Genomic DNA, 13,799 nt, shown 5'->3' on the forward strand with positions numbered 1-13,799 from the left:
TGGACTTGCGCGGTTTGAACAAACTCCTCAGGAAGGACAAGTTCAAGATGGTTACTCTCTCTCAAGTCCTCCAGGCCCTTCAACGTCAGGACTGGTTGGTGTCTCTCGACCTCAAGGACGCTTACTTTCATGTGCCGATCCATCCCAAGCTCAAGAAGTACCGGAAGTTCGCGGTTGGTGACTCACACTTTCAGTTTCGGGTCCTGCCATTCGGATTGACCTCCGCCCGAGGGTTTTCACCAAACTCATGGTGGTGGTGGCAGCGTATCTCAGGAAAGGGGAGATTCACGTCTACCCCTACCTGGACGATTGGTTGATCAGGGCGCGCTCTCCAGAGCAAGTCCTGGATCATCTGTCCGTCACCTGCCACTCCCTTCACAAGCTGGGCTTCTCCCTCAACTTAATGAAGTCCCACTTGACGCCAACTCAGCGGCTCCAGTACATTGGAGCAGTGCTCGACACGTCCCTGGGGCAGTGTTTTCCTCCCCAGGTAAGGGCTGGTTCACAAGTTTCAACATGCCCAAAGTCTTCCAGCGTTCGAGTTCTTGAGGTTGCTCCTCCTCATGGCATCCTGCATTCTTCTGGTGCCAGAGGCTCGACTGCGGATGAGATCTTTGAGTGGGCACTCAAGATGCAGTGGTCACAATCCTCCGGCAGGATGTCGGACCCCGTTCAGGTGCTGCCCTCGGTCGGCCAGGACCTTCTGTGGTGGGCCGTCGAAAGCAATCTGATGAAGGGGACTCCGTTTTGGCTTCCCTGGCCGGAGGTGACGATCATGACGGACGCATCCTTCACGGGATGGTGAGCTCATGCTAACGAGTTGACAGTCAGCGTTCGTTGGTCTCCGTCGGAGTCCAGACTCCTTATCAATCTGTTGGAGCTGAGGGCCGTCAGGGTTGCCCTGAAGGCTTTTCTGCTGACTGTGCGTGGAAAGACTGTCCTGATTCTGACAGACAACACAGTGGCCATGCACTACCTCAACAAAAAGGGGGGAGGGGCAGGGTCACTTCCTCTTTGCAGGGAGGCGATGCAGCTCTGGTTCTGGGCCATCCAGCAGGAAGTTTGGATCTCAGCAGTCCATCTGGCTGGAGACGAAAACGAGACGGCGGACGCTCTGAGAAGGCAGAGCGTGATCTCTTACGAGTCGGAGCTGGCTCAGGAGATTCTCCTGGAGATCTTCGCCCTTTGGGGGGCCCCTCAAGTGGATCTCTTCGCCTCCAGTGTCAAACGGAAGAGCGAAAGGTTTTGCTCGCAGGAATTTCCTCCAAGAGGAGCCTTAGGAGATGGGTTTGTGGTGGAGTGGTCCTTCCCACTGCTGTATGCGTTTCCTCCAGTCCCCGTCATCCCGCAAGTGCTGCGGAGTTTACGCAGGTTCAGTTTCCGAATGATCCTCATTGCTCCGGCATGGGCCCGCAGGACGTGGTACCCGGACCTTCTCTACTTGTCCATCTGCCCTGCACGTCGTCTTCCCTACCGAGACGATCTGCTCTCACGGGAGGGGGCTCAGGTTCTCCATCCAGAGGTCAGATCCCTCAACCTTCACGCTTGGCTTCTGGAAGGGTGAGGTATAAGGATTGGGACCTCCCTGAGGACGTGAATGGGGTGTTGCTTCCGGCCAGACGGCCTGCAACAAAGTCCCTGTACCGTTGCCGTTGGAGAAAGTTCTGCGACTGGTGCAGGGTTAAGAATGTGGATCCTTTTTCCTGCGACATTCCTGTAGTTCTGTCTTTTTTGCTTTCATTGGCCCACAGGGGCCTGCAAGTGGGTACCGTTAAAGGTTACCTGGTGGCGCTGTCCATATTTAAGAGCTCGTCTGAGGAGTGTTCTTATTTTAAAATTCCTTTAATTTCTCAGTTTCTGAAAGGGCTCTCTAATGTGTTCCCTCCGTCACCTTTCCAGGTGCCCGGTTGGGATTTGAATCTTGTTCTCAAGTTTCTGATGGGTGCTCCATTTGAGCCTTTACATTCTTTCCCTTTGAGACTGCTAACTCTTAAAACTATTTTTAGTTGTGGTCACTTCCGCTCACAGAGTGAGTGAGTTATAGGCACTTTCAGTTAAGCCACCCTTCACTGTGTTTCATAAGGACAGGGTTGTCCTTAGAGTTCGCCCTTCCTTTCTTCCAAAGGTGGTGTCGGAATTTCATTTGTGCCAGAAGGTCATTCTTCCGGAATTTTATTCTCCTCCGCATCCTGGCAAGGACGAGGAGAGGCTCCATAGGTTAGACCCTAGGAGAGCTTTACGTTTCTACATTTCACGCATGTCCCGGGTCAGAGTGGATGATCAGCTCTTTATTGGTTATGCTGGAAGGCGTTTGGGACAAGCTGTCACTAAGCACACTTTGTCTAGATGGATTATCTTAGCAATTTCTGAATGTTACCGCTTGGCGGGTAAGGACCCTCCGGTAGGCTTGCGGGCCCATTCTACTAGGGGTATGGCTGCCTCTACTCCCCTGCAGAGGGGTGTTCCTATTCGTAACATCTGTGAAGCAGCCACTTGGGCTTCGGTCCATACATTTGTACGTCACTATTCCCTAGATTCCATCCATGGGCAGGATCTGGCCTTTGGCAAGGGGGTCCTTTACTCTGCAATTTGATTGGATATTCTAAATTTGTATATTCTAAATTCTTTTCCCACCTCCTTACGACGTTGGTACTGCTTTGGGAGTCTGTCATAGATATGGAATACGTCGGAGGACCCAATCCCCTCGAAGAACAAGTTACTCTCTTACCTGGTAACGTTCTTTTGATGGGATGGTCCGACGACGTATTCCATATCTCTCCCTCCCTGCCTTCCCCGCTACAGAATTTCTTTTGCGATTGCAGCTTACGTTTCCGCAAGGCTTTCTGTGGTCATACTGGCAGAAGATTGGTGCCACACGTTCTGGGAAAAAACTACAACTGAGGCTATGGGCGTCGTGCGTCCTACTTATAACATTTGGTGACGTCGGCCGTCGGAGGAGGTCATCGAGGATGGCGTATTGACGTCATTGACGCAGGACGCAGAAGCCGAAAGATTTTCCGAAACAGCACAGCTGTGGTGATTACTGTCATAGATATGGAATACGTCATCGGACCATCCCATCGAAAGAACGTTACCAGGTAAGAGAGTAACTTGTTCGATGGAGGGGGCAGTCTGATCTGTGTTGGTAACTTGTTCCAGAGACCAGGGGAATACTGTTGTATGATCTCTCTTGTAATTCTCTGTTACCCCTCTACTCTCTCCATGACAATCTCTTTCAATTTGTATCTGTAGGATGAATGGCGCTATCTGCTCTCTGGGGGCACTATTCAAACTATTAAGGAGAACCCAGGCCCGGGGTGGCTAAGCGAGAGGGCCTGGCGTGATATCCTTGCCTTGGACAATCTAAAAAACTTTTCTGGCTTTGTGCAGCATTTTGTGGCCAATTTGAATGCCTTCAAGATGATCTTCGACAGTGCTGAACCTCACCGGTGAGTTTGCTTGATACAATTTAAAATCTCATAATTGATTGTCTTAAAGACTTCTTTAAACCCCACCTGTGATTTTCTCTAAGGCCACATGCACAAAGTAGTGTGCCTGATACAGTCCAAACCCTAGAACCTAGCTAGTATACCAGAAGCAGCCCAACCCTAGAACCAATACTGTTCAATGAGTAGGCCCCTAGCTACCTCTTTTTTGAACATTTCTGAATTGCAACCTCAGAACAGCCTTCCGTTTAACCCATCAGGGGCTTTCCCTTATTTTTACAAAAATGTGCTCTAGGAAAATGTTATTTATTTATTGTTTGATTTTTAGGCGCTTATAAAATAAGAAAATACTGTTTCAAAGCACCCACAGGGCAAGGAGGGAGCAGGGGGGGGGGAAATACATTACAACACAATATTAAGAACATAGCGGGGGAAGGACGAACCTACTATGCCTTGTGAGTATTCAGAAGGAGCAAGTGCAGAAAGGAAGAGGGAAGGTGGTAAGTGTTGGTGGGTCTGAGCTCGAGAGAGAGCCATAGATGAAGTGCTAGGAATGTTGAGTGTTACACGGCCTGGGCCACAGGAGGTGTACGTGTGAGCCTCCAGAGCATAGGGTGTGCAGATGCCAAGTGCTGTGGATAGACAGTTGCTGGGAAGAATTGGTGTGGGAAGTCAAGGGCCCGAGGATGCATAAGGGCCAAGTACACTGATTCAGCAACTGTGGGGTTAGCGGAGGAGAGAAGGAGGGAAAGAGGAAGAAAAGAGGAAGGTCTTAAGGAGCTTCTGGAATTTGAGGAGATCCTGCTCGAGGCTCAGAGGGAGCGCAAGGCTATTCCAGAGGAAGGAGCCCGCAGAGGAAAGTGAGCGACCCCCTGTCCTCTGTTTAGCAAAACTCTTTACACACAGAGAGTAGGTGCCAGAGGGCTGCAGTGGTCTGGAGGAAGAGTATTTCGTAAGATAAAGTTGAAGATAGTGTGGTCCCGGGCCCAGACAGCCTTGTTGATGATGCAGAGGGATTTGAATTTAATCCGTGCACCAACCGGGAGGCAGTGAAGACTTTTTAGTGCAGGAGAGGTGCGGTCCCTGGGCTTAAGGCCAAGGATAAGTCGTGCAACCCTATTCTGGATAAGCTGGAGGGGTCGCAGAGTTGTAGAGGGAAGGTTCAGGAGAAGGCTGTTACAGTAGTCAAGTCTAGAGAGAACATGGGCTTGAGTCACATTGAGCCTCTGAGGGAAAGTGAGAAAAGGTAAAATTCCTTTGAGAAGGAAGAGCTGATAGTTGGACTTCTTGGCAATGTCCTGAGTGTGAGGGATGAAGGAGAGAGATGAGTCAAAGATGACTCCAAAGTTTCTAGCTTCTGTTGAAGGCGAAGGGGGAGAGCCGAAGGGGAAGGAGAAGGAGCAGGGTTCCCAATGGGAAGGATCCCAGTTTTACAGGCGTTGAGCCAGAGACCGTTGGAGGCGCACAAGGACTGGATGAGAGATAGGCAGTCAGGGATTGTGGAGGGTGCAAGAGGTCCAGTAGGGAGTCAGAGGAAGAGCTGTGTGTCATCTGCGTAACACTGGAAGTTGGAGGAGTAGGAGATTAGGCATGCCAGGGAGCATGGTAGATGTTGAAGAGCCAGGAGGAGAGTATAGAGACCTTGGCGAACCACATGTGGAGATGGAAGTAGCAGAGGAGAAGGGGCCAAGGATGATTTGGGGGGAGCGGTTAGTGAGGAAAGAGGATAGCCAATCCAGTGCCCGTTCCGAGATATCAAGTGTATCATGGAACCTTTGTAAAATAATGGAATGGTTTACTGTGTAAAATGCAGAAGAGGGATAGAGAAGGGTGAGGAAAGCTGCAGAGTTGGAGTCGATAGATGCAAGCAGTTCTTCAAGGATGTTCAGAAGAGTCGTTTCCATGCCTCTGGATGCTCGGAATCCAAATTGATGGTCCTGGAAGCCATCAACAAGTTAGTTTCAATGGACATAATTGAGTTTCTCAAAAACAACATAGAGTCATGCAGATATGTCGTTATAAATAACTACACCCCAAATGTGAGTTTGGGAACAAAGTCACAGAATTTCAATAGTGAATATCTTATTTCTGTGATGTCCCCAAAACACATATGGAATGACACAACTCAGAAGGACATCAAAAGACGGCAATGGAACACACCACAAAAAACCTACCTCTAGCATTCCCCACAAGGACAGATCGACAGTGAGATTTTTTCCCTGGAAAGCTGCTTACTTGTCATAGAACTTTCATGCTAGATTTGGCTTGGTGAATATTATATGAGTGCAGGTATTAAGGATATGGTAAGCCTGAATAATACCCAAGATTGTGATGCCTCGAAGCCTGGTCTGGGATAATAAGATCTAAATGATCATCAGAATATGTAACTGTGATCCTTTGGCTTTTCTTCAGGGAGCCCCTGCCTGGTGAATGGAACGACAAACTTGACTCATTCCAGAAGCTGCTGGTCCTGCGTTGTCTTCGAGGGGACACAGTAACTAATGCGATGCAGGACTTTGTATCTACCAGACTGGGGCAGCGATTCATTGAGCCGCAGGTAAATTAGGAGATAGTGGTATGGGGTATGTATTCTTTTTGCCTGTATGTTAATTTTATGAGGTATGCTTCTTTTACAGGTTGAGTGACGACCCTGTAGTAGAGTTGAAAGAAGGGAAGCTAAAGGGGAAAAAGTGTACCATATAAGAGGGCATGAAGAGAAGAACAAATGATTTACCTCGCACTGTTCTCTTTGATGGATATTCCTCCCACAGATTCCTCATATTCAATATTCTATCCCCAGCACCAGCTATCATTGGGTTAATATATATGGAGCTGCAGTGCCCAATGACCTTTAATTCCAGCCTTTTCCCTAGTATGCAGTAGCTGAGGGACTGCAGAACAGATGAGGTATACCAACTATCTACCGATAGGGACCGGTTGAGGGAGGAACATCCATCAGAAAGAACATTACTATGGCAATAAGACCCTCGGCGGCAGGCCAATACCGCCCCAGGTAATGCCCCTGGGGCTGTAGTTAACGAAGCCCCGGGGGTATTACCGTGGCCTGTATTGGTCCGCAGCCAAGGGTCTTATTGCCATTAGCACCCCGGGCATTTTTTTTTCTGGTTCGCTTGTTTCGAAACAGAAAAAAAACCTAAAAAAACCCACACATTTTTTTTTTAAAATGGCCACCGGGAAAGGGAAACGTAGTCCGTTTTCCCTTTCCATGGCGGCCATCGGGAGCGGACGCGCTGGGAACACAAGTGTTCCCAGCGCATTCGCTCCCAAGACCAGAAGAAAAAAGAAGGTAAGTGGGGTTGGGAGGGCGGAAGGGAGGGGGACGGGGAAGGGAAAAAAAAATAAATAAAAGTACTGCGGTCTCCGGCGGGGGACGATGGAAGCCTCCAGCCATGTGGAGGCTTGGAGCGGGGATGGCCCCGCTCCGAGTCTCCACACGGCTGGAGGTTTCCATCGTCCCCCGCCGGAGATCGCAGGATAGAAGGTAAGTCGGGTGGGGTGGGAAGTGGGAGGTGGGAGGAGGGAGGAAAAAAAAAAATTCTTACCTCAGTCCCCGGCGGGGGACGAAGGAAGCCTCCAGCCATGGGGAGGCTCGGAGCAGGGATTGCCCCGTTTTCGAGCCTTCTCATTGGCTGAGGGGCTGCCACGCCCCTCGCCGGGAACAGAGTAGCCGGCACGCATGGCGTAAAAGGGAATACCGTGTGGTATGGCTCGCAAATGATCCAATCACCACGCAGTATTTCCGTTGCGCCGCGCGTGCCAGGTGCTAATGAGAGGTAAGTAATTTGTTCTTCTAATGGAGTCCTTCCTCCCACAGAATTCTCATCTTTGATTGACTCCTACAGCAGAAGATCAATCTGGAGGATGCAAGAGAGCGAGGAAAAAAACACCTACACCAGAAAATTCTGGGGGACTGCTCGACCAAAGTGAGCACCCTACCCTGACATGGAATCCAGACAGTAAGGTTTGGTACATGTGTGCAGTGGAGCCCAAATAGCGGCTTGGCATATGTCCAAGAATGGGAGCTCCCTCAGGAGGACAGAGGTGGCAGTCAGGAATTTTGTTGAATGGGTCCTGAGACTATAAAGTACATACATTCTAGCCCGATCATAGGATTCTGAGAGGAAGAGGATAATCCACCTTGACAGGGTATGCTTAGTCACAGCCCCACCATCACAACAGGCAAAAAGATGGTCTTCCCTGACACCTCTCGTCTGAGAGAGAAGTAGCATCTGAGAGCTCTCACCAGATCAAGTAATGGACTTGTTCCTCTGTCTTAGAAGGCTGGAGCATCGGGGAAATTACAAGAAGATGGATTGTCTGAGAGAGATGAAAGTCTGACACAAACTTAGGACGGGAGGACGTCTTCACGCTCAAAATCACCTTTTAATGGACTCCCACCCCCCACTCCCTGAACAGATTCCACATCTAGGATATCCATCTCCCAGCGGCAGCTGCTCTTTAGAAACGTTTTCCACCATCGGTGGCACAGTGCGGCTCTGCGTCGATTCCACCCGATGCCTCTATGAGCCGGACTTGACATCTGGGCTAATATATGTAGAGGGGCCACGCCCCTCTGTCCTCAGTTCCTTTTTTCTGCTCATTGTACTTGCTACTAGAACACTGCTCTTAGCTTTATTCGTATTACTGAGTTGTTGCTTTGTCTCTGAAGTTTGTCACAATGCCAAATCTGACAAGGTCTTTGGGGTTCAAACCCTGTGTGGATTGCGGGCATCAGATGTCCGTACCGTATCTACATCACATATGCTTTTAGTACCTTGGTAAAGGCCACGACGCAGAGGACTTGGTGTCGTACCATTGGATGCACCCGAAGGTGCTTTGAGAACATGAAGCGAACTATTCACCTACCTCCACAAGGATAAAGCGGATAAGTGGACTTGCTTGACACCGTGGAGAGGTTCCCTGTCTGAAAGAACAAAAAAGAAAAGAAGCACCACAAGAGTTCAAAAACACCCAGGGGTTCTTTACGGCATCACTCATCTTTGTCTTTGAGGAAGAGGAGCCACCACTCCAAGGAGGGCCATGAGGAAGAGGCCTCACATGTACCTTTCCTAACCAAATCCTCTACTCCAGAGGAATGGGAGGCTTTCCAATTGAACATGATATACATCTTCACCAAGGCCCCTGCCCCGACGGCTCTGGCCCAACGCCAGCGGCCGTGGCATCAGCACCATTGGCTCCGGCCCTCTGAGCTTTGGCCAAGCCGACAGATCCCACTGTGCTTGGTAGAGCCGGCAGGGAATTCCCAGTGAGCTGCAACAAGATATTGATGAAGGGACACACTGTTCCGTCTTTGGACGTCAGCCCCCTTACCCATGGTCCTTGACCAGCAGCGCCGTCAGTGCTGACGATGCCAGAGTTGCAAGAGTTCCTTCCAATCCTAGGAAAGGCATACATGTCGTAGTTAGGTCATTCATGATGATGAAGTGGGATCCTGTTCCTGAGAGAGACCAAGAGGAAGACTATCTTGGTGGTGCCCCTTCTGGACAACATTTGGGAAGAGGGTCTGGCCCTCATGAAGAACCCTTGCACGGCTCCAGCCAAACGGGATGAGCTTGAGAAGAAGTACAGGGTGCTGGACTCCGCACCCAAGTGCCTTAGGACACAGCCATCGCCGGATTCAGTGGTATCGGCGGCCGCGAGGAAACAGCCGGCCAAGCCGTCCTCGTCGTCTTCAGTCCCCCCGGACAGTGAGGGGAAAAGGATGGATGCCATGGGGAAGAAGGTGAGTTATACAGCAGCGTCCACTATCAAGGCGGCCAACGCACTGGCTATCCTGCCAAGGTATGACAGGGAACTGTGGTACAAGCTGGGCCCAATCCTGGAGTTCTTCCCTGATGATAAAAAGATGGATGCAATTGCTCTTTTCCAGGAAGGGGAGGTGGCGTCGGATCACGCCATCACAGTGGCATTGGCGGTCGCCGACACAGGGTTCTGGCAAATGGAGAACAGTGTCTGCCTTCATCGCCAATGTTGGATGAAAGCCACGAATTTCCATCAGGAGGTCCAAGCGAAGGGGCTGGACATGCCCTTCGACAGAGAGAATCTGTGTCGGAAGGTCGCCAATGAGCCCCTCCAGGCCATCAAGACAGACACAGAGACAGCCCGTTCCCAGGGCACACTACAGCAACACTGCTCATCCTTTCACTCTTCCAGGGGAAAGTCGAGTAGGTCTTGGAAGGGGTTCTCCAAGTCAAACCGACAGCCTTCCAGATACTCAACGCAAGAAGCCTACAAAGGCTGTTCCCAGGCCTACAGTTGCAGAGGACAGCGTCGCTGTCACCCACCTGGCAGGACGCTGGTGCCGAAGCAAGCCTGAACCGGCTTGGACGTTGGGCCCCCAATTGTGGACCCCCGGTGGGAGGCCGGCTGGCGAAGTTCATCAGCGAGTGGAAAAAATTCATGACTGACAGGTGGGTACTGGACACTTGCGCCCAAGGACACACCCTGGAGTTTCAACGCATGTGTTCGCGGATCCCACCAGTTACCTGGCAGAAGCAGCACATCCCTCAGCTCCTGGAAGAGGTATGGGCCATGCTGTGAAAAGGGGCGATAGAGCTATTTCCTCAACGGCTCCGGTGCTCCGGAGTCTATTCCAGATATTTTATGGTCAGAAAGAAGACAGGGGGCTGGAGGCCCATCCTAGACCTACGACATCTGAACAAATACCTAAAGTCCCAAAAGTTCAGGATAGTCATGTTGCAACACGTGCTCGGCCAACTGGAAAAAGGAGACTTCTTGACGTCTTTGGACCTGGAGGATGCCTACTTCCATGTCCCCATTCACAAGAAACATCGGAGGTTCCTATGTTTCATGGTGCAAGGACAGCACTACCAGTTCAGGGCTCTACCTTTCGGCTTGAAGTCAGCCCACGGGGTGTTCACAAAATGCCTGGCACCAATGGCAGTCCATCTATGTCTACAGGGGATACACGTATACTCATACCTGGACGACTGGCTAATTCGCACCCGCTCACGTGAGCTGGCCGACAGAAACACAGAGGCAACCGTCCAGCTACTGACAGATCTGGGATTCTCCATCAAATATCCTTAACGCCATTGCAGAACGCGCTGTGCCAGACTCAATATGGTGTCTTGCCTGGCAACGCCCTCGGAGGAGAGGGTAGCAGCCATTCAATGAAAGCATGGTGCGGGCCATCAAGTCATTGCTGGGTATGATGTCATCCTGCATCTACCTCAACCGGCTCTGCAGGTTGAAAATGCAGCCTCTTCAGGAGTTCCTGGACGCGCGCTGGATACAGTTGTCCGGAAACGTCAAGGACAAGATCTCTCTCAACAACGAGTTCCATTCTATTGGGCAATAGAATGGTGGGGCGTCCGCTCCAACATCGCCCAAGGCATGGGATTTCAAAACCTGCCAATCAGGAGACGGTCCCCACAGACGCTTCCCTGGAAGGATGGGGAGCGCACACCGGAAGTCCTACCATCTCTGAAAAGCAAGGTAGCGAGGATCTTCACGGAGAACACCACCACCATGTTCTACATCAGGAAGGAGGAGGGCACTCGACACCCGGCACTCTCCAAAGAAGCGCAGGACTTGTAGCACTGGGCTGTCGGACAAGGGATGTTCCTTGTTCCTCTCCACTTGGCAGGAGTCAAGAACACAATCGCAGACTCCCTGAGCAGGGAAATTTGCTCCTGCCATAAGTGGGAGCTTCGTCAGGATCAGGTGGACTGCCTATTCGTCAAAAGGGACAGGCCCCAGATAGATCTGTTTGTGACAGCGATGAACACCAAGTGAAAGGAGTTTGCCAGCAGATTCCACCAGTCAAGGAGCCTGGGGATGCATTCTCCTTCCTGTGGGAAGGACTGTTTCTATACGCGAACACACTCAAGCAGTGTCCATGAAAGATGATACTCATTGCCCTGGCATAGCCGAGGCAGATTTGGTATCCGGACCTTCTCCGCCTGTCAGCGTCACCTCAAGCTACCAGTGGTTCCGGATCCTCTCACCAGAGAAAGAGGATCACTGAACCTGTGGGCTTGGCTCCTGCAGCCCTAGAGTTTGCAGGATATGAGTTGCCTGCGGACTGCAGGGAGGATTTCGCCAAGGCCAGGGCATCGTCCACCTTGAAGTGCTACGGTCACAAGTGGAAGCGTTTTGCTACATAGTGCCGGTCTCAGAAGATTATCCCTCTCAGGGTCATGGCCCCGCAGGTCCTTCCATACTTACTATCCTTGGCCAAGGCAGGACTGGCGCATGCATCAATCAAGGTACATCTGGCGGCTATCTCCTGCTACACCAGTTCTCCAGGAAGATTGTCACTTTGGTCCCACCGACTAGTCAAGGATTGTTTCGAACTTTCCCGTTGGTGAAGGCTCCTGCCCCGGCGAGGGAACTCAACGTGGTTCTGTCGAGGCTCATGGGGGCCGCCTTCGAACCTATGCATCAGGCCCCACTCAAGTTCCTCGTGGAAAACCATTTTCCTTGTGGCCATTACCTCTGGCAGAAGGGTTGGTGAGATCCAGGCCCTACCTGACTTTCCACGAATCGAGGGTGGGGCTGCGTGCGCACCCCTCCTTCATGCCGAAGGTTCCATCAGAATTCCACCGCAACAAGCCTTTGGTGTTTTTTTCCCGAAACCTTTGTCACCGGCAGAAAGGGCCTTGCACTCGCTGGACGTTGCTCCTGCCCTGAAATTCTACATGACACGCACAAAGGGTTTTCGGAACACCTCAAAACTATTTGTTAACTTTGGTCCTGTGAACCATGGGAAGGCATTGTACAAGGCTTCCATTTAAAGGTGGCTGTCCGGCTGCATCATGCGCTGTCATCGGTTGGCAAACCAACCGCAGCCCCGCCGCCCGAGAGCCCACTCCACCAAAGCGATTGCTGCGACGACTGCGTTCCTGTCTGGTGTGCCCCTGCTGGACATCTGCAGGGCTGCTATGTGGAGGTCCACGTATACCTTCACGAAATTCTTCTGAGTCGACAGAGATACCAGGGAGGAGTCCAGAGCAGGCCAAGCAGTGCTACGCAACCTGTTTGCTCGAGGTGAGCCTGTTCCGGAGGTAAGAATTGATTGCTTCTGTTGAGCCTTGGCACCTCCTTTGGTTGTGTAATGTTGTAATGCGATGTATTTGTTATTCATGAGCATGTGAATCCATGCCAGACCCCATGCTGGAGAAGGTTTAAGTTACTTACCTGTAACTATTGTTCTCCTGCATGGGTCTGGTATGGATTCACATGCAAACCCTCCCTGCGACCCCTCTGCAGCTCTTCTTGGCCATAATGCCACTTTACGTGCTTACCAAATCTGAAGATGGCTGCCAGAGGAGGGGTTTAGGGAGAGGACTGTCATTGCATGGGGGCTTTATGATCCAGAGTACAGTGCATGGGTTAGAGGAGGAATACAGTTTGTAAGTGAAAGTGAAACAGTTTTTTCTTTTACAGAGAATTCCCAACTTGACGACTGGGAATATTCACGAGCATGTGAATCCATGCCAGACCCATGCTGGAGAACACTAGTTACAGGCAACTAACTTAAACCTTAGGTGTTGTCCTTGCTACCTTTCCTCCTCCAGGTCATTCACCTGCTTTGGGAGTCTTATCATAGATGGGGAATCCGTGGGAGGAAGAAGTCCATCAGAAGAACAAATTACTTACCTTCAGTAATGTTCTGCCTGATGGACATTCCTCCCACGGATTCCTAATCACCCTACCTACCTGCCTCTCTTGGTGTATCTAGTACACCTTAGTTCTGCGGTCCCTCAGGATCGGAGTGCTATGGAAAAAGGGTGGAACTGGGGTCACGGGGGGCGGCCCCTCATTTATACCGGCCGCCAACATCATGTCTGTCACCGGATGCGTAGAGGCGTCCAACAGAGCCAACGCGGAGCCACGCTGTGGCCCTGGTGGGCCCAAAGTTTTTGAAGAGCAGCTGGCACTGTGAGATTGGTATCATAGATGAGGAATCCGTGGGAAGAACTTCCGTCAGAAAGAACTTTACATAAGTAATTTGTTCTTTTCCTTGGAAAACACCAAGGAGGAAGGTTAACAGACAATGCCAGGAGTTCACTCACCCTTCTCACAGAAGTGATAGCCTTGAGGCAAATTGCCTTAAGGGTGAGTAACCTTAACAAACATGAATATAGGGGCTCAAACGGAGCTCCCATAAGGAAAGCTGAGACTAAATTCAAGTCCTACGCAGAAACAAATTTGTCTGATGGAAAATTAGTGCACAAACCCCACGATAACCGCATTACAGTGGGGGGTTGTAAAAAAATAAACTTGTTCAGGGGTCTTGTTAAACAACACAATGGCAGCCAGATGCCCCTTCACAGTACCAATCTG

The 13,799-nt window shown here is 50.8% G+C and overlaps 1 protein-coding gene across 1 annotated transcript in view; it reads left to right on the forward strand.

Moving 5' to 3' along the window:
* The window catches only part of DNAH1 (dynein axonemal heavy chain 1), a 3,604,831-nt gene that overhangs the window by 3,164,504 nt on the left and 426,528 nt on the right, over positions 1-13,799 (forward strand). Inside the window, exons 67-68 of the mRNA XM_069644003.1 lie at positions 3,253-3,449; positions 5,859-6,003. Of these exons, the coding sequence (XP_069500104.1) occupies positions 3,253-3,449; positions 5,859-6,003 (342 nt within the window). The remainder of the gene's footprint in view (positions 1-3,252; positions 3,450-5,858; positions 6,004-13,799) is intronic.

This window comes from Ambystoma mexicanum, chromosome 2p (genome assembly GCF_040938575.1).
Source record: "Ambystoma mexicanum isolate Mex_15411 chromosome 2p, UKY_AmexF1_1, whole genome shotgun sequence".
Lineage (NCBI taxonomy): Eukaryota > Metazoa > Chordata > Amphibia > Caudata > Ambystomatidae > Ambystoma > Ambystoma mexicanum.